Source organism: Bos indicus x Bos taurus, chromosome X, assembly GCF_003369695.1.
Source record: "Bos indicus x Bos taurus breed Angus x Brahman F1 hybrid chromosome X, Bos_hybrid_MaternalHap_v2.0, whole genome shotgun sequence".
NCBI classification, from domain to species: domain Eukaryota; kingdom Metazoa; phylum Chordata; class Mammalia; order Artiodactyla; family Bovidae; genus Bos; species Bos indicus x Bos taurus.
In genome coordinates, this window is record NC_040105.1 from 66,378,785 (window position 1) to 66,398,575 (window position 19,791).

The 19,791-nt window shown below is 38.2% G+C and overlaps 1 protein-coding gene across 5 annotated transcripts in view; it reads right to left on the minus strand.

The window, feature by feature from the left end:
- Window positions 1-19,791, minus strand: part of PHKA1 (phosphorylase kinase regulatory subunit alpha 1) — a 171,787-nt gene that overhangs the window by 110,853 nt on the left and 41,143 nt on the right. For all 5 annotated transcript variants that reach the window (XM_027533403.1, XM_027533401.1, XM_027533405.1 and 2 more), the window contains exons 10-14: window positions 17,217-17,339; window positions 12,929-13,024; window positions 11,909-12,016; window positions 9,286-9,364; window positions 2,466-2,600 (exon numbers count right to left, since the gene is read on the minus strand). In XM_027533403.1, coding sequence (XP_027389204.1) covers window positions 2,466-2,600; window positions 9,286-9,364; window positions 11,909-12,016; window positions 12,929-13,024; window positions 17,217-17,339 — 541 coding nt within the window. The remainder of the gene's footprint in view (window positions 1-2,465; window positions 2,601-9,285; window positions 9,365-11,908; window positions 12,017-12,928; window positions 13,025-17,216; window positions 17,340-19,791) is intronic.

The following is a 19,791-nucleotide window of genomic DNA, read 5'->3' on the forward strand; positions in this document are numbered from 1 at the left end:
TTCTTGGACTTGGGTGGCTATTTCCTTCCCCATTTTAGGGAAGTTTTCAACTATTATCTCCTCAAGTATTTTCTCATGGTCTTTCTTTTTGTCTTCTTCTTCTGGGACTCCTATGATTCAAATGTTGTGGTGTTTAACATTGTCCCAGAGGTTGTCCTCATTTCTTTTAATTCGTTTTTCTTTTTTCCTCTCTGATTCATTTATTTCTACCATTCTATCTTCTACCTCACTAATCCTATCTTCTGCCTCCATTATTCTACTGTTGGTTCTCTCCAGAGTGTTTTTTATCTCATTTATTGCATTATTCATGATTGATTGACTCTTTTTTATTTCTTCTAGGTCCTTGTTAAACCTCTCTTGCATCTTCTCAATCCTTGTCTCCAGGCTATTTATCTGTAATTCCATTTTGTTTTCAAGATTTTAGATCATTTTCACTATCATTATTTGGAATTCTTTATCAGGTAGATTCCCTATCTCTTCCTCTTTTGTTTGGTTTGGTGGGCATTTATCCTCTTCCTTTACCTGCTGTGTATTCCTCTGTCTCATCTTGTTTATATTGCTGAGTTTGAGGTGGCCTTTCTATTCTGGCAGTTTGTGGAGTTCTCTTTATTGTGGAGTTTCCATGCTGTGGGTGGGGTTGTACAGGTGGCTTGTCAAGGTTTCCTGGTTGGGGAAGCTTGTGTCGGTGTTCTGGTGGGTGGAGCTGGATTTCTTCTCTCTGGAGTGCAATGAAGTGTCCAGTAATGAGTTATGAGATGTCAGTGGGTTTGGAGTAACTTTGGGCAGCCTGTATATTGAAGCTCAGGGCTATGTTCCTGTGTTGCTGGAGACTTGTGTGATATGTCTTGCTCTCGAACTTGTGGACCCTTGGGTGGTGCTTGGTTTCGTGTAGGTATGGAGGCATTTGATGAGCTCCTGTCAATTAATGTTCCCTGGAGTCATGAGTTCTCTGGTGTTCTCAGGATTTGGACTTAAGCCTCCTGCTTCTGGTTTTCAGTCTTATTTGTACAGTAGCCTCAAGACTTCTCCATCTATACAGCACTGTTGATAAAACATCTCCTTTCGAAGACAATGGGCTGCTTTTCTGGGTGCCTGATGTCCTCTGCTGGCATTCAGAAGTTGTTTTGTGGAATTTACTCAGCGTTCAAATGTTCTTTTGATGAATTTGTGGGGGAGAAAGTGGTCTCCCTGTCCTATTTCTCTGCCATCTTCCGCTTTCATTATTAAAAGACCACTCTTGGCGAAAGAAAAAAGTACACACACACACACACACACACACACACACACACACCATAGGCTTTGGGTTTGTAAGTGGCAATCTACTATCTAGGGTACATTCTTTATTTATATATTTACTCATTTGTGGCTTGATTTAAGATTGCATTAATTTCCAGTTGGTGCTATAACAAATTAACATAAACTTTGTAGCTTAAAACAACACAAAATTATACTCTTATAGTTCTACAGGTCAGAAGTCCAAAATGAGCCTTATGGCTATTATGGGGTAAAATAAAAATCAAGGTGTCAAGCATACGTGGTTCCTTATGGAGACTCCAGGGTGAGAATCTGATCTTTGACTCTTCTAGCTTCTTAGAGGATAAGGCCAGTAGCCTTATCACTCTAATCTCTTGCTTCTGTCATGACATCTCCTACTTCTAGTCTGATCTCCCTCTGGTTACCTCTTATAAGAAGACTTATGACTATATTTAGTGCCCACCTGAATAACCCAAAATAATCCCCTCCACCAATCTCAGTTTCCTTAACCTAATAACACCCACAAAAATCCCTTTTGGTGTATAAGGTAATGTTCACAGGTTCCAGGGATTAGGGCCTGAATATCTTTCAGGGCCACTACTGAGCCTTCCACAAGGATAGTTTAGAAATTTTGCACATCCTTTTTTTTAAAAAGCTAACATCATAGTAATTTGTTTAATGTGAAATTTGTAATAACTTGTGTAAATTTTTAGTAATTTGTTTAATGTGTCTATCACCAAATTTAATAATACATTGAATAAAAAATAAGTACTAATTAAAAATAAGTATTAGATCAAGAATTGGAATTTTAAAATATTATCAACTAATTCATTACACGACAAAGTATAAATGACCTAGAAACAAGCTCCTTGGCTATTAATCTACACAGAATTCATATTTTTCAAAACAGAAATATAGGTCCTAAGAAAGAGAAGAACATATTGGTTAAGCACACACTTGGAACGAAGATACAACATTGCCTGGTAACAATCATGCCCTTTGTACCAAAGAGTTCATAAAACACACTGAAAATTATCAACCCAGTTCAGGATATATAGGGTTAGAAACTTTGATTCTGGAGACTGTAAATTCCATTTCAGATCTAGTTAAATAAAGCAATAAAAATAAAACATCAAGAAAAAATAAAATGGAAGTAAACCAGCCTGTATTGAATAACGCTCTGATTCTAGCAGGTTAGCCAATCTCCTTACCTAGGCTGGAATAAATGTGGCTGAGAATACGAGCTGGTTGTACTCTGATGGGATATACCTCAGCAATGGTCTCCACATCAATTCCCTTGTTCTTCAAAATGGACTTGATTTCTTCTGTTTCAGCTAGAATGGAAACTGTAGGAAAGAAAAACAAGATGAGGTTAACAGAAAATTTTATTTCAAAAGGAACCTAAAGATCTCTCAAGAAAGTGAAGTAGCTCAGTCGTGTCTGACTCTTTGTGACCCCATGGACTGTAGCCTATCAGGCTCCTCTGTCCATGGGATTTTCCAGGCAAGAATACTGGAGTGGGTTGCCATTTCCTTCTCCAGGAGATCTTCCCAATCCAGGGATTGAACCCGGGAAGTCCAAAAGATCTCTCTCAAGCCACACAATATTTTTTGAAGGGAAGACAAAAAGAGAGAAGGAAGTTAAGTTATTACAAACTTAGGAAACAAGCATCATGCTAGGTACATAATGATATCTAAATGGAAAAGGAATTAAGACCTCATGACTAGAGTATTCAATTCTGTTTTTTGTCTATATACCTATGTGCTTCTAGAGAACACTACGCTTGCTTTATATCTGGGTTTCTATGTTTAAATAGAAAAAAAAGAGGCCAGGGACAGCATTATGAAGATAATAAAGAATACCCTAATGATACAAATCACCTATAGCTAGAGAATGATAGAAGGCAAGGTAAATTCAGGATAAAGAATTGAGGTGCCCTATTTGAAATTGTGTGTGGTTGTTTTGGGGAATGGGGATAACACTTTTCTGGATTCAGAGCCTGCCAAGCCTGGAAGCTCCTTTTTCATCCTCTTACACTCACATCTCAGAAGTGCTTATCATACTCACAAGGGAAAAGAAGTCCAGGCCAGCTCACTGACTCTTCCATTTATTTTCCCTTTATGGTACTGATACCTGTCTGGGGGCCAGTAATCTGAATGGAACCTCAACTGGCTTAATGCTAAGCAATAGGGGCAAACATGAGCCCTACTCCTGCTTCTCTAGTGCCGCTGTGTTGTGCTAGTTGCTCAGTCATGTCCGACTCTTTATGACCCCATGGACCCCACTAGGCTCTTCTGTCCATGGAATTCTCAAGGCAAGAACACTGGAGTGGGTTGCCATTCCCTTCTCCAGCTAGTGCCGCAAGGTGTGTTGAATTAGGTTTATGAGAAAATTAAGGTGCCATTTGGTTCATGCCAGCTTACTAGTATTGTCTATGTTGAGTTTGGGAGGCAAAAGCCTAGTTAACAAAATGCTACTCTGCATTCCTTTTCCATTATCTTTTGTGTATTTTTCTATCTTGGGGAGCTCATGGTGTTGTGTTGCTGTGATCTGGGGCAGGATATGCAGGGTATTGTGATTACAAGGTCCTCTGGATATAATACTACCTTGATTACTTCTAACTGAAAAATGACAAAGATTCTCCAGGGACAATATACAAAGGTAGAATAATGGTGGGATGACAAAATCCAGGGAAACACATGTGGTTATCCTTTCATTCACTAATAAACATTTACTAAGCACTTCAATGGATAAGGCATTATGCTAAAAACTATGGATTTAGAGATGAATAAGTTAGTGTCTCCCTCAAGGAGCTCACAGTGTAATAAAAGTGTCATATACATAAACTGATTATAAAACAAATTGCAAAGTATATATACATATGTGTGTGTGTGTATGAACATTATGAGACCCCCCAAGAGTGACACCTATCTAGTCTGAAGTTGGTAGAGGGAAGTTTCAGAAAAGACTTCCTGAAGGAGTTGATGTCTAAGCTGAATTTGAAAGAATGAATAAGTTAGCCAGGAGAAAGAAAGGAATAGGAATGAGGAAATTAATTTTATGTTGAAGATCAAAAATGATCATAAAACATGAAAACAGAAAAGAGTGTGTGTGTGTGTGTATGTGAGAGAGAGAGCAGTGGTGGGGGACAACATATATATATATATATATATATATATATATATTCATATTCATGCTGTAGCATGAAATATTTGAACAGTGGCAAAAACAAAAATAAACAATCCCCCACCAGCAACAAAATGAATCTGGAAAGGCAAATAGGGGTTATATCATCATGGACAGTATGTGTGTCACTTTAAGGATTTTGCATTTTATCCTTGAGTACTGATTTCCAAATTGCATTCTCCTAAGCCCTAGGGTTCTGCAGAGAGCAATGCAGTTGGAAGCAGGAGTAGAGGGGACTAAAGGAGAGGTAAGTGAACCACATTCTGGGGCCCCCAGGAATACTTTCAACCCAACAACTCAGAATTTTATGTTTTATCAAATATTTAGAAAATGCTTACTTGGTATCACTCATGTGCTAGATACTGCCATATGCTAGAGATACAAAGATAGATACGATCCTTGGAGAAAATGACATTTGACATTGAGTCTTGCTAGAAGGCTGAATAGGAGTTATTCTGGCAAGCTGAAGGTAAAGGTAAGGAAGAAGTTGTTCCAGACAAAAATAGCATAGACAAAGACTCACGGGCAACAGAAAACCAGGCAGATCTAGGAATAATAAAAAGTCCTTTATAGCAGGAGCATGGGGTGTAAAAGGACAATGATGAGAAATGACACTGAAGACAAGGTCAGGGACCAGATCATAAAGAGCCTTGTAAGTCTTGTTAAGAAAGCTGGTAATGGGAAGTCCTTGCAGAGTTGTAATCGGGAGAATAATACATCCATATCTCTGTCTTAAAGAGAACATATTTGAGTTGCTAAAAGAATAAACTGATATACTGTAGTCGACCTACACTGAAGACAAGGAGACCACTTAAAAAGTAATGCAAGAAAGAGATGCTGATTACTTAGATTAGGATCGTGACATTGGTACTAGAGAAACTTGATGGATTTCTGAATTATTTAGAAGGTAAAGAAATCGGGACTTGTTAACTGACTGAATGTAGGAGACGAGAGAGGGGGAGATATTGAGAATGTTATTTGTGTAACTGTGAGAAAAGTGTACCATTTACTGACATAGGCAAATAGGGAGAAAAGCAGGCATGAGTGATGTAGAACTAGGAGGGTGCAACTGATTAATTTTAGACATTCTGAATTTAAAGTGCAGAAGTCATTAGCATAGAAAGAGATGAGATGAGTCAAGGAGAATGTATAGAAAAGAAGAAAAAGGGACCTAGAATATAACCTTCAGAAATTTCAACATATAAGAAATGGGCAGGTGAAGAAAAACCTGGGGGTAGGAGTAAGGGGTTCTTGTCTCATAGCTTTTATTTTCTCTATGGTATAGGAGGTGAGGTCATCTACTGAGAGGGGAGAAGTGAGGAGGCAGGAAAAGGGAAAAGGTTAGCAATGAGAGGAGGCTGAGATACAGTAACAAATATTCTGAGTAAGAAGAGCAGTGGCCTATGGACAAAACTCCCAGGAATACCAACAGTTAAGGGGCAAGCAGAAGAGGAAGCCCAGAAAGAGAAATAATAAAATTTAGGTTGAAGGAGATCTAAAAGTGTATTGTCTCACAGAAGACACAGGAGTTAAGAGTCTCAGAAACAAACAATAAGTGAAACAGAAAGACCCACTAAGAAATGGATTGAAAAATATCTACTGAGTTTGGCAATAACTTAAGCAAAAGCACTTTCAAAGGAATAATAAGCTAGTTGTAAAGGACATCAGAATGAATGAAATATAAATTAGTGGAAGTTTGGATAAGAAAGGAAGTGTAGGATAACTAGAGGATGGTAAAGATGTCAATTTACTAAAAATCAGAACCAACAGAGAAAGTTTGAAGATGACAGGAAAGAGTGGGTTTCTAGGAAGGGTGGGGAAAAGGATAGGATCAACCATCAGAAGGGAGAGTTGGTGCTGAAGAGGAGAAAAAACAACTGCTCTGAGACTAAAGAAAAAGAGGTAAGAATGGGTAAAGATATAAATAAGATTGTGGTTGGGTTTGGGAAATTGACAAAGATCAGAACATTAAGATTATCCAGCACGAAGTAGCAGGCCAAAAATAAGGCTGGAAATAAGCAGTAGGGTTGTTGAGAAAAATGAAAATGCTGACTAATAATAAGAACAAGGACTAACAGGAAGCACTGTGGGCCTAGTTGAGCTGGAGACTGTGGATTTACAGCACTACTGCTATGCTCACTTGTTTTTTTTTTCCTAGAAAATTTTAGCAAGGCAGGTATAGGATCAGAAAATAAGAAAGTTGATCTGGAGCTATGATTTTCCTGTGTGGGTATAGCAGAAGTATGGTGCACTGGTGATTAAGATATTTAGATAACCAACTGAAAAGTAAGGAAGGATATTGTCATTGTTCAGTTGCTAAGTTGTGTCTGACTCTTTTGCGACCCATGGACTGTAGCCTATCACGCTCCAGTGTCCATAGTATTTTCCAGGCAAGAATACTGGAGTCAGTTGCCGTTTCCTTCTCCAAGGAATCTTCGTGACCCAGGGATCGAACCTGTGCCTTCTGCATTGGCAGGCAGATTCTTTACCACTGAGCCAACAGGGAAGCCAGGGAAGGACAGACTAGGAGAAAATAGACAAAAGTGTAACTGGGGGATGGGGCGGGGAGAGAAAACTGAAACAGTATGTAATTATGACTGGAGATTGGGACTTTTGGCATTGGAATATCTGAGGTAAAGTAATTCTAAAGTTTGGTCCTCAAAGTGAGTAGAGTAGTGGTAGAGGGAAAGGTCACTAGGGTTATGGATATCCAAGAATTCTGAGGCTAAAATATTAGATGGCACTTACTCTGATGTTGAAATCTATCACTATGGCAGGAACTGAGGAAGAAGAGGAGGCTTTAAGCCAAGTCTCAAAGTCTCGAATGAATGAAGGAGAATAACCAGGAGACTAATATAGCCAGATGGCACAAGCTTCAAAGGGGAGCAAGCTTTCTCATGGAAGGAGAATAATGGTCTTTTATATAATGTTCGTTATGTACTAAATACCTCAGAGATATCACAGGTTTGGTTCCAGATCACTGAAATAAAGTGAATATTATGATAAAGCAAGTCACACAAATTTTTAGCTTCCCAGTCTATATGTAAAAGTTATGCTTATACAAAACAAACTTATGGTTACCAAAAGGGATGACAGGGTAGAGGGGGGGATAAACTGTTAGGAGTATGAGATTGATATATACACATTACTATATATGAAATAGGTAAACAAGGGAACTACACTCAATATCTTATAGCAACCTATAAAGGAAAAGAATCTGAAAAAGAATATATCTGTATGTGTATATATATATATACACATATATACAACTGAATCACTTTGCTGTACACTTGAAACTAATATAACATTGCAAATTAACTATACCTCAATTAAAAAATAAATAAAATTTAAAAAGAGATTTTTACACTATGCTTTAATTTATTGTGTGCAACAGTATTGTATCTAAAAACACAATGTGAATGCCTCAGTTAAAAATACTTTATTATTATTAAAAATGCTAACCATCATCTGAGCCTTCAACAAGTCATAGTAGTAACATCAAAGATCACTGATCCCAGATTGCTATAACAAATACAGTAATAATGAAAAGCTTGAAGTTTTGCTAGAATTATAAAATGTGACAGACACATGAAGACAGCAAAGGCTCTTGGAAAAATGGTACCAATAGACTTGCTTGACACAAGGTTGCCATAGACCTTCAATTTGTAAACAAAACAAAACAGAATCTGCAAAGCACATTAAAATGAAGTATGCATATACACTGATAAACAAAGACTACCTTTATGACCACATAGGATGCCAAGTATAAGAAGGTTTAGAAAATACAAGGATTCTTTTTCTATATAGAATCAATTCCAACAGAGGTTGTGATTGAAATGGAGACATATTGGAGGAGCTTCACAGGAGGCTGTGCTGCTGTGCTGTGCTAAATGACCTCAGTCGTGTCTGACTCTTTGCGACTGCATGGCCTGTAGTCCGCAAGGCTCCTCTGTCCATGGGATTTCCCAGGCAAGAATACTGGGGTGGGTCGCCATTTCCTCCTCCAGGCGATCTTCCCGACCCAGGGATCAAACCCGTGTCTCCTACATTAGCTGGCAGATTCTTTACCACTGAGCCACCTGGGAAACCCTTCACAGGGAGACCTAGTATCATATTGGAGAGTGTTTTGGGGGAGTCAAAAGTCATCTGGAGTTTTCTACCCTAGGAGACCAGTATAATAGTGATATCATTGAGAGAGTTGGGAGAGGTAAAAGGATGGAAAGGAGACAAAAAAATGTCAGTTTTGCATTTAAAGCATAAGCTATAAAGATCCTTTATATATATTACGGCTAGAATTCTTAACATGTTTATAGAACTTGGCCCAGTGTTTTGCATAAAGTAGATAACCTCAAAATTTAAGTTAATTGCTAGGAGCAAGAAAAAAAAAAATTAAGGTTTTGAATATTCTCTAAAGAGGTAATAGTTGGAGCCATGAAAGAAATGTATTATGAAGGAGGCAGCCCTAGTGAACACATGCAGGGTGTAAATACAGAAATAACAAGTATACAAGACTAAGTATACAACCATTAGGAGGATATGAGAAGAAAAAAATATTAGCAGAAAAAGCTTAGAAGGAATACTCAGAACAAAAACAGAGATAATCAGGAGACTATAATATATCATGGTGAAAATAAATGAGTTTCCAGAAATAAGAAGTGGTTGAGAGTGGTTAAACATTTGCTCATAAGTAAGATTAATAGCAATCTTGAAACCAAACAGAACCAAGTTTAGACTATACATTTTTAAGCCTAACAAAATACTTCATAAAGAATAAAGTCATCATTTACTGGCCAAAATCAGACCTTTAATATAAAGATTTTAGATGCTGGGAATAAGAATACTTACCTTGAACCACAACATCTGGCTTTGGTACAGTAGAAAACCTACGATTTAGGGGATCAATTTCTCCAGGAGCTAAAAATCCCTAAAGAAAATCCATAAAAAAGACAGATTATTATATCTCCAAAGAAAGCTAATATTGGAGGAGAAACAACATACCAGTGCCAGAACTGCGTACCATAACATGTGAGAGGCAAGTAGGGAAAAAAAGCAAATACCTTTACTGTATGAAATGTTTAAATTCCTGAATTCACATCCAAATTAAATTTTGTCTGGAGTTAATTTCTAGTGGCTGCCACAAATTCTTTTTTGGAAATAGATGGGGTATAAAAGATAAACAGGAAGTTTTCTAGTTATACCTTCATTTTCTCTGCATGCACATGATTATACAATCAGATCACAATGTTTATAATCAATAATTTAAGTCATCAGTCCTGTTGCTTTCACATTTACTCATATGCACTCTATGCTTTCTTTTCAGCAGATATCTTTTGACTTGACCTGAGTCTCTGTCTTTGATGAAATGGGATGAATTCATCCACTTAGCCCTTAAGAATATCATTCATCTCCTCATTTTTTATTTATTTTTAAATTTTGTTTTTAAACTTTACAATATTGTATTGGTTTTGCCAATTATTGAAATGAATCCGCCACAGGTATACATGTGTTCCCCATCCTGAACCCTCCTCCCTCCTCCCTCCTCCCTCCCCATACCATCCCTCTGGGTCGTCCCAGTGCACCAGCCCCAAGCATCCAGTATCGTGCATCAAACCTGGACTGGCGACTCGTTTCATACATTGATAGTATACATGTTTCAATGCCATTCTCCCAAATCTTCCCACCCTCTCCCTCTCCCACAGAGTCCATAAGACTGTTCTATACATCAGTGTCTCTTAATAGCATTTAATTTATTCCAATTGAATAAGAAAGTCACCAAGATTTTAAACAAATCATTCTTCCCATTATTGCTACATTTATAATAATGTCAACCAAAGATAAACCTTTATGCTGTACACCTGAAACTCATAGTGATCTATATCAATTATACCTCAAACCTGGGACAAACAAAACAAAAACAGCTGTAGAAAATAAACAAGTTACCTATAAATAAGTCAAAGAGTCTAGCTCAGAAAGGAAAGCTAAGTCCCACCCTAGATCCTCTAGGACAGTGGTCCCCAACCTTTTTTGGTACCAGGGACTGGTTTCATGGAAGACAGTTTTTCTACAGACTGAGGTGAGGGGCATGGTTTTAGGATGATTCAAACGCATTACATTTATTGGGGCTTCCCTTGTGGCTCAGCTTGTTAAGAATCTGCCTGCAATGTGGGAAACCTGGGTTCAATCCCTGGGTTTGGAAGATTCCCCTGGAGAAGGGAAAGGCTACCCACTCCAGTATTCTGTCCTGGAGAATTCCATGGACTATATAGTCCATGGGGTCGCAAAGAGTCGGACACAACTTTTACTTTCACTTATTTCTATTGGTATTACATCAGTTTCACCTCAGATCATCAGGTATTAGATCTTGGAGGTTCAGGATCCCTGCTCTAGGATTATAGGGTTATAATCCTATAATGCCTGGGTTATAGCTTATATGATAACCTATAATGGGGAAGTAGATTTGTCAACAAATCTGGAAAACTCTGACAAAGGGAAAGCTTCTTATGGCTCAAAATGTCAAGTGCTTCATTAAGAACTGTATCAGCAGAGTTTAATGTAAAGAACTTATAAAGGGCCCCTTATCAACAAACAAACAAAACACTATGATGCTCATAAACACTTGTCATGGTACCTAAAATTTTCTCATCAGTTTATTCAATTAAAGAATGAAACATTATGTTGCTTGGAAAAGTTAGCACTTAACTCCATTATAAGTCATTACTGAAAAAAAGTGAAAGTGTTAGTTGCTCAGTCGTGTCTGACTTTTTGTGACCCCATGGACTATAGCCCACCAGGCTTCTCTATCCATGGAATCCTCCAGGCAAGAATACTCGAGTGGGTAGCCATTCCCTTCTCCAGGGGATCTTTGTAACCCAGGGATTGAATCCGGGTCTTCTGCATCGCAGGCAGATTCTTTACCATTTGAGCCATCAGGGATAAATCAACTACTATCCAAGCACAATTACATTCACAGTCACCAGACAAGGCACCACGGGGCGTTTCCAGCCTGGTCTCAGAGCAACTTCAAGTACAGTACCAGGGTAGGAAGCCCTGGGCAAGCATGAGGGACATGGTTACCAGGGGGAAAGATTTTTGCCAAGGATTGGCCATGTACCCACTTTAAGGAACTGGAGGAAATTTTGTAATTAAGGCAGAATACAAAGGCTACTCACAAATATTGTTGTTGTTTAGTCGCTGAGGCATGTCTGACTCTTTTGCAACCCATGGATTGTAGCCTGCCAGGCTCCTCTGTCCATGGGTTTTCCCAGGCAAGAATACTGGAGTGGGTTGCATTTCCTAATCCAGGGGACCTTCCTGACCCAGGAATTGAACCTGGGTCTCCTGCACTGGCAGGTAGATTGTTATGACTGAGCCACCAGGGAAACTTGCACTCACGAATGAGTTACTGACAAATCTGTTTGTTATGGTGACTTAAGCAGAAAAGTAGAAGGGCCTTGAAGTTTCCCCTTACCTCTGCCATCAAGCTTCCTAAAATGTATAGAGACTGTCCCCACATATGAGGCAGTTTGCCCATGGGGACTCGGTCCACAGTGTGAGGATTTTTATATTCTTCATCAACCTAGATTAAAAAAAGATAACAAGATAAAGAAAAAGAAGGTTTAAGATACTAGACAACAAAAAGGGCGAGTCTGGACTGTGATTCATATTCTATAAAACAGTCACATACGCAATACACTACAAAGTCAAGCACTATGATAGCAGCCTAGGACAGTATTTCTCTAACTGTATGCACCACCTGAGGGTCTGGTCCAAAGGCAGATTCTGACTGAGTAGATGTGGGGGAAGGCCTGAAATCTGCATTTATAACAAGCTCTCAGGTGATGCTGCTGATGTTTCTGGGAGCTTAGTCCATTCAACCCCACTAGCATGGAAGACTGCATGTCTCCCCCAGCTAATGTTCTGCAATGGGAGACGAGGAACAATGGTAATCCCAACTGGCATTTTGAGAAAATGGAGACATACTTTATTTTCTAAGCCTGATCTACTCAATTAATCACAGATGACTATATCACAGCAGAAAATATCAAATACTGAGAGTTCACACAGAACTTCACTCTACTTCAGCCTACTGATCTCCATGCCATTCTCAACTTTAAAGTTTGATTTTTTAAAAAAATTAATCTCTGAATAATTTTATTTTTAAAAATTGAGATATAGCTGACATACAAAAAGGCCATATGTATTTAGCATATGCATCTTGATGAGTTTGAGGATAAATATACACCCATGAAACTACCACTGAAAGGTTTGGTCTTGCCCTCATCTCACTCAGCAATGGTGCCATAACCAAGCCTGCTTTAAAACTTTATTTTCAAAGGAATAAAATAATATTTTTATTGTCCTATACCTAAAGACAGACTCTAGAACATTAAAATCAAAAGATTAAAATTCATTTGAGTCAGACAAGACAGTCCTTTTGAGGTATGGCTTCTCTTCTCCCAGCTCCAGATGAGGGCACTGTCCAGCTCACCTTGTCAGGAGGAACACTGTACAACTCTGGCAGAAGTGGGACACCGTTTTTGCCCTTGATGAGGACTGCTTCAAGAGCTTCTCTGTATTCTTGAACCTGTAGATAAAAGAAAAGGAGAACAAAGTTTATAGAGAATTACCTTTGGGGAGCTAGAAGAGGGTTGTAGCAAAGAAGATTCTATTGTAAAGGAATGTATTCACCTAGAGAAAGGGAGAAGAAAGGGAAGTAGCATTTACTAAATGCTTATTAGAGGTCAGATATTATGCTAGGAGTTTTGCATATGTTAATGGATTTAACTTTAATAACCATCCAGGTATGTGTAATTAAAGCCTATTTACAGGGAAATTAAGGCTCAAGGAAGTTATGAGCTTGTGGAAGATGACACAGCCAGTACAAAGTTGAGTCCAGATTTGGGTCCAAGTCAACCTGCCTCCATGGGTCTACTTTTATCCACTATGTACTAACCTCAGTACAGCTTATTGACTGTACATGTAATTGCTTTTAAAACTGTATTGTCCCTGCCAAATTAAGTTTCTATTATGATCAAGTTTACATTTTTTGCTTAACAATTTGCTGTAGATTAGTAATACATAAAAAGTAAAAAAAACATAATTTATGGTGGAAAAAATATACAGTCAGTTCTGCTGTAATAGTTGTTTTGAAAGCACAAATGTGTTCCAATGCACTTGATATATTAGAGAACGATTTGGAGCATAACATAAATTTCATATCTGCTTATGCACAATTTCAACCTGAGAATGCACTCAGCTGAAAGAAGTCTTGCAAGAATACACAACACACACACACATGTACACACCTCAGGAGAACTGTGAAACACAATCCACATGTGGTGTTATAACTTTCCATCCAATTTTAAGTAACTCTCCTACAACTCTCCAGCTGCTCTCTTATGGTCACTTTGGCTACATGGCTCTGTGCCTTTCCTTCTACTTAATTTCCCCCTCTATTCCCTCCTCAGCCTATTTTTATTCTTCTTCTCTGCTTAATATTCTTTTTTTTCCTCTCATGCTATCTCTTGAGGTATTGCTCAGTTGGTAAAGAATCCGCCTGCAATGCAGGAGACCCTGGTTCGAGTCCTGGGTTGGAAAGATCCTCTAGAAAAGGGATAGGCTACCCACTCCAGTATTCTTGGGCTTCCCTTGTGGCTCAGCTGGTAAAGAATCTGCCTGTAATGCGGGAGACCTGGGTTTGATCCCTGGGTTGGGAAGATCCCCTGGAGAAGGGAAAGGCCACCCACTCCAGTATTCTGGCCTGGAGAATTCCATGGACTGTATAGTTGCAGAGTCAGACACAACTGTGTGACTTTCACTCTCATGCTATCTCTCTTTTCTTCTCTTCCTTTGGCACATGGAGTGGCAAGCATGGGAGCCCTGTGAGGTGCACACATTCACAAGCAAACTTCAGCTGTTTTTCAAGTACAAGGGCTATATCTTTGTGGTATTTATGTATTTCTTAAACATTTAACATGTATAAAGCTGTGGTACTGCTTTTCAATTATGAGAAAACCAAACACTAAAAATTATATTTGAAATATGAAACAAGTTAATCCAAAATTTTAATAATAATATTAAATTTAATAAATATTTTAATATTAGCATAATATTTTATATGCATGATCTCTAACTTAACATTTTCTTCTTGTTGAACATTTAAATTATCACCAGACTTAATTTGTATGAATGTAATAGTGATGAGCAGAATTGTACGTAAATGTATGCTACTTGCAAAATAATTTTCTCAGAATATAATTTTTGAAAGAGGAATGAATGAATGCTTTAATGCCATTAATGTCTATTTGTGGTACTGTTTTTATTAGGTTCCTATCATTTTGTATATATTTCTGAGAAACTTTTTAAGTGTTGTTCCCAGACCACATTTTCCCACAAGCCCTATAGTTTTTACTTCTCGAATATGCAGAGCATGGTAATTTTTAAGTAACATATGTGTCTCATTATAGCCAAACTGACTGTACCTTGCACTTATCACGTCTTTATCTGTGGAATTCAAAGAATTTTGGTGCTATACACTTCTTCAATGAAAAGAGAAAAATTATTCACATCATATGTACAGGCATATCTTGTTTTATTATACTTTATTGTGCTTCACAGAATCTGTGTTTTTTTGTTGTGTTTGTTTTTACAAACTGAAGGTTTGTAGCAACCCTGCATTGTGCAAGTCTACTGGCACCATTTTTTCAACAGCATTTGCTCATTTTGTGTCTCTGTGTCATGTTTTTGGGAATTCTCACAGTATCTCAAAGCATGTAAAAGCAAAAGATTATGACCTATGGAAGGCTCAGATGATGCTTATTATTTTTTAGAAATAAACTATTTCTAATTAAGGTATATACATTGTTTTTTCTTTTAGCCATAAAATGCTATTATACACTTAATAGAATGTAGGATAAACATAACTTTTATAAGTACTGGGAAACAAAAAAATTTCATATTACTTGCTTTATTGACATATTTGCAATCTTTATGCTGGTCTGGAACTGAACCTGTGAATCTCTGAGATATGCCTGCACAGAGAAACTAAAGAAGTCAATGACAGTACTTAGGCTACTCAGTGGTCAGTAGCAAAGTCGGGAAAAGAAAAGAATAAAAAAGAATCCAGGTCTTCCAACTCTTTTCTTCCTCCTAAGAGTTTAAAAAACCTAAATGTGCTTTATACTCAGTTGGCACATTTAACAAATCTTTCTTTGAGCAAGCACAGTTTTTGATAAGTTACTTTGTAGAATTTGAGAAGGACTGAAAAAAATGGTAGAATCAAAATAGGGTGGTCAAGATAAGGCAGGTATTTCTATTATTGTTTTTCTTGCTCAAAAAAATATACTCTATAATTTACTAAAGCTTAGAGAAATAACCCTTTATGCCCCTGAAACTTTGGTGTAACTCTATTATTTAAACTCACATTGGCAGTTGCAGACTACTATTGGCCAAAACATTCAAATTACACAAAGCTGTATTTTATGTAACTGAGTAAAATGAATTCCAAATGTGTTGTTTTTACGTCCAAGTTTAGAACACAGCCAATTTGCAGAATGCCTGACATTAACCTTACTTGATTAAATTGTCTAGTCTCACTGTTTCCCAACAATAGTTTCTGAACTCCTTTATTTGTGTAGCTAAAAAGGCAATGATAACTGTGTTTTGGGGGTGAGGACAGGGTATAACCGGGTTGTTGTTTTGTTTTTTTGTTTTGTTTTGTTTTGTTTGCTAAAGCCAGAACATCATTTCCAACATTTGTTTTTTCAAAAGACATATAAAGTCAGGAGGTAAATTCAAGTATTTCTGATGACTAAGGCAAATAGACAGGATTTGCTATTCTGCTTTCTATATTTACTAAAAGTCAAGTCTGAGTGATAGCAATATCTAGGTCTTCTAACTCTTGTTTTTAAATTTAACACTATTTTGTATTGGGGTATATAGCTGGTTAACAATATTGTGATATTTCAGGTGAACAGTGAAAGGACTCAGCCATATATATACATGTATCCATTCTTCCCCAAACTATCTCCCATCCAGGCTTCCACATAACATTGAGCAGATTTCCCTGTGCTATACAGTAGGACCTTGTTGGTTATCCATTTAAAAATATAGCAGTGTGTTTCTAGGTCTTTTAACTCTTTTTGTTGGAGGGGGGGAATGTAGTCAAAATTTTACTTTTTTCAATTACTTAATTTAATTGGAGGATAATAACTTTACAATATTATGATGGTTTTTGCCATACATCAATGTGAATTTGCCACAGATATCTATGTTCCCCCCATCCTGAACTCCCCTTCCACCTCCCTTCCTGCTCTGTCCCTCTGGGTTGTCCCAGAGCACTGGCTTTTGGTGCCCTGCTTCATGCATCAAACTTGCACTGTTCATCTGTTTTACATATGGTAATGTACACGTTTCAGTGCTATTCTCTAATATAGTACCCTCAACTACTAGTCTCTAGGAAAGTGGTATTTAACCTTTTGGGAACCAGGGACCAGCTTTGTGGAAAAGAAGTTTTCCACAGACCTAGGGGCATGTGGTGATTTCAGGATGATACAAGTGCATTACATTTGTTGTACACTTTATTTCTACTATTATTACATCAGCTTTACCTCGGCTCATCAGGCATTGGATCCTGGAGGTCAGGACCCCTGTGAAGACCCCTCTGTGTCCTCCCTATTAGGAAGACTTCCATTTGGGCATAAGGTCAGCACAGTCATTAACTGAAAGAGGGAGACGTAATAACAATCTGCGGAAAAGCCCTTTCCCCAGTGCATTACCTGTTCTGCATTGCCACTGAAGACCCCATCGAGGATAAAGTATGTCCAGAACAACGGCCATTCACACTCAATGTTTTCAAATAACTTCAGCTCAGCTGGTTCATAGTACAGACGATTGGGATCCTAGTAAAGACAATAAACAAAGTCTGTCTTATTACTCCAAGATCAGACTATACCTTTAGTTCAGAGGTTTTACAACACAGTCTTTCATCACTAATAGTTTGTTTCAGAGAAGGCAGCTCACATATACACTCTCCTCCTTTACTGGTGGCTCAGACAGTAGAGTCTGTCTGCAATGCAAGAGACCTGGCTTCAATCCCTGGGTTGGGAAGATCTCCTGGAAAAGGGAATGGCTACCCAATCCAGTATTCTTGCTTGGAGAATTCCATGGACAGAAGAGTGTGGCGGCCTACAGTTCATGGGGTCACAAAGAGTTGGATACAACTGAGCGACTAACACTTTGTCATGTGGTTCTAACTAGTAGAACTAGGACAAAAATGATACTACAGGCAGATGTATGAGGAAGTGAGACTAATTTGTAATAACCTTGAGTTTGGTTTTGTACTTGTTAACTTTGAGGTAGTAGCAGAACATACAAATAAAAATGTTTAGAAAGACAGCAAGTTGGGAATCATCCTTGAAGATGTGACATGTGAAACACAAGTTATAGCTGTAGTACCTATATACAATGAACAAGCAGCCCAAGAACAGAAACATGGTAAATCCTCAGTTTGGTGAAGGAGAACAGAAAGAGCAGAAAAATTAGGATGGCAATGAGTCGTGGAAATTAAAATAGGAAAAGAATTTCAAGAAAATGTAGTGGTAGGTAACAGAGACACCAAACCTATTTTTATTGTGTATTTTTCAGTGTCTATAGTGAAATCAGTAAAATCTAGTTACACTCCATAAAACTATATAAAACAATCTATCCATTGTAATTTGGATTATGATTTGAATAAAATTAAATTCATCTAAAAAAAAGAGAATAAGGACTGAGAAAATGCTACTAGATTGGTTACTCAGGAGATTATGATGATATTTCAGAGTACAATTTTAATAGATTAGTAGGGGCAGAAGTCAAAGGGTCTAAAGTATAACAGGGAAGAGAGGAAGTAAACCAGAAGAGTTTGAGCTGAGTAATTAAAAAAATTATCAGATCAGATAAGATCAGACCAGTCACTCAGTCGTGTTCTACTCTTTGCGACCCCATGAATCGCAGCACACCAGGCCTCCCTGTCCATCACCAACTCCCGGAGTTCACTCAGACTCACGTCCATCGAGTCAGTGATGACATCCAGCCATCTCATCCTCTGTCGTCCCGTTCTCCTCCTGCCCCCAATCCCTCCCAGCATCAGAGTCTTTTCCAATGAGTCAACTCTTCACATGAGGTGGCCAAAGTACTGGAGTTTCAGCTTTAGCATCATTCCTTCCAAAGAACTCCCAGGGCTGATCTCCTTCAGAATGGACTGGTTGGATCTCCTTGCAGTCCAAGGGACTCTCAAGAGTCTTCTCCAACACCACAGTTCAAAAGCATCAATTCTTTGGCGCTCAGCCTTCTTCACAGTCCAACTCTCACATCCATACATGACCACAGGAAAAACCATAGCCTTGACTAGACGAGCCTTTGTTGGCAAAGTAATGTCTCTGCTTTTCAATATGCTATCTAGGTTGGTCATAACTTTCCTTCCAAGGAGTAAGCATCTTTTAATTTCATGGCTGCAGTCACCATCTGTAGTGATTTTGGAGCCCAGAAAAATAAAGTCTGACACTGTTTCCACTGTTTCCCCATCTATTTCCCATGAAGTGATGGGACCGGATGCCATGATCTTTGTTTTCTGAATGTTGAGCTTTAAGCCAACTTTTTCACTACTTTCACCTTCATCAAGAGGCTTTTGAGTTTCTCTTCACTTTCTGCCATAAGGGTGGTGTCATCTGCGTATCTGAGGTTATTGATATTTCTCCCGGCAATCTTGATTCCAGCTTGTGTTTCTTCCAGTCCAGCGTTTCTCATGATGTAATCTGCATATAAGTTAAATAAACAGGGTGACAATATACAGCCTTGACAAACTCCTTTTCCTATTTGGAACCAGTCTGTTATTCCATGTCCAGTTATAACTGTTGCTTCCTGACCTGCATACAAATTTCTCAAGAGGCAGATCAGGTGGTCTGGTATTCCCATGTCTTTCAGAATTTTCCACAGTTTATTGTGATCCACACAGTCAAAGGCTTTGGCATAGTCAATAAAGCAGAAATAGATGTTTTTCTGGAACTCTCTTGCTTTTTCCATGATCCAGCAGATGTTGGCAATTTGATCTCTGGTTCCTCTGCCTTTTCTAAAACCAGCTTGAACATTAGGAAGTTCACGGTTCACGTATTGCTGAAGCCTGGCTTGGAGAATTTTAAGCATTACTTTACTAGCGTGTGAGATGAGTGCAATTGTGCGGTAGTTTAAGCATTCTTTGGCATTGCCTTTCTTTGGGCTTGGAATGAAAACTGACCTTTTCCAGTCCTGTGGCCACTGCTGAGTTTTCCAAATTTGCTGGCATATTGAGTGCAGCACTTTCAGAGCATCATC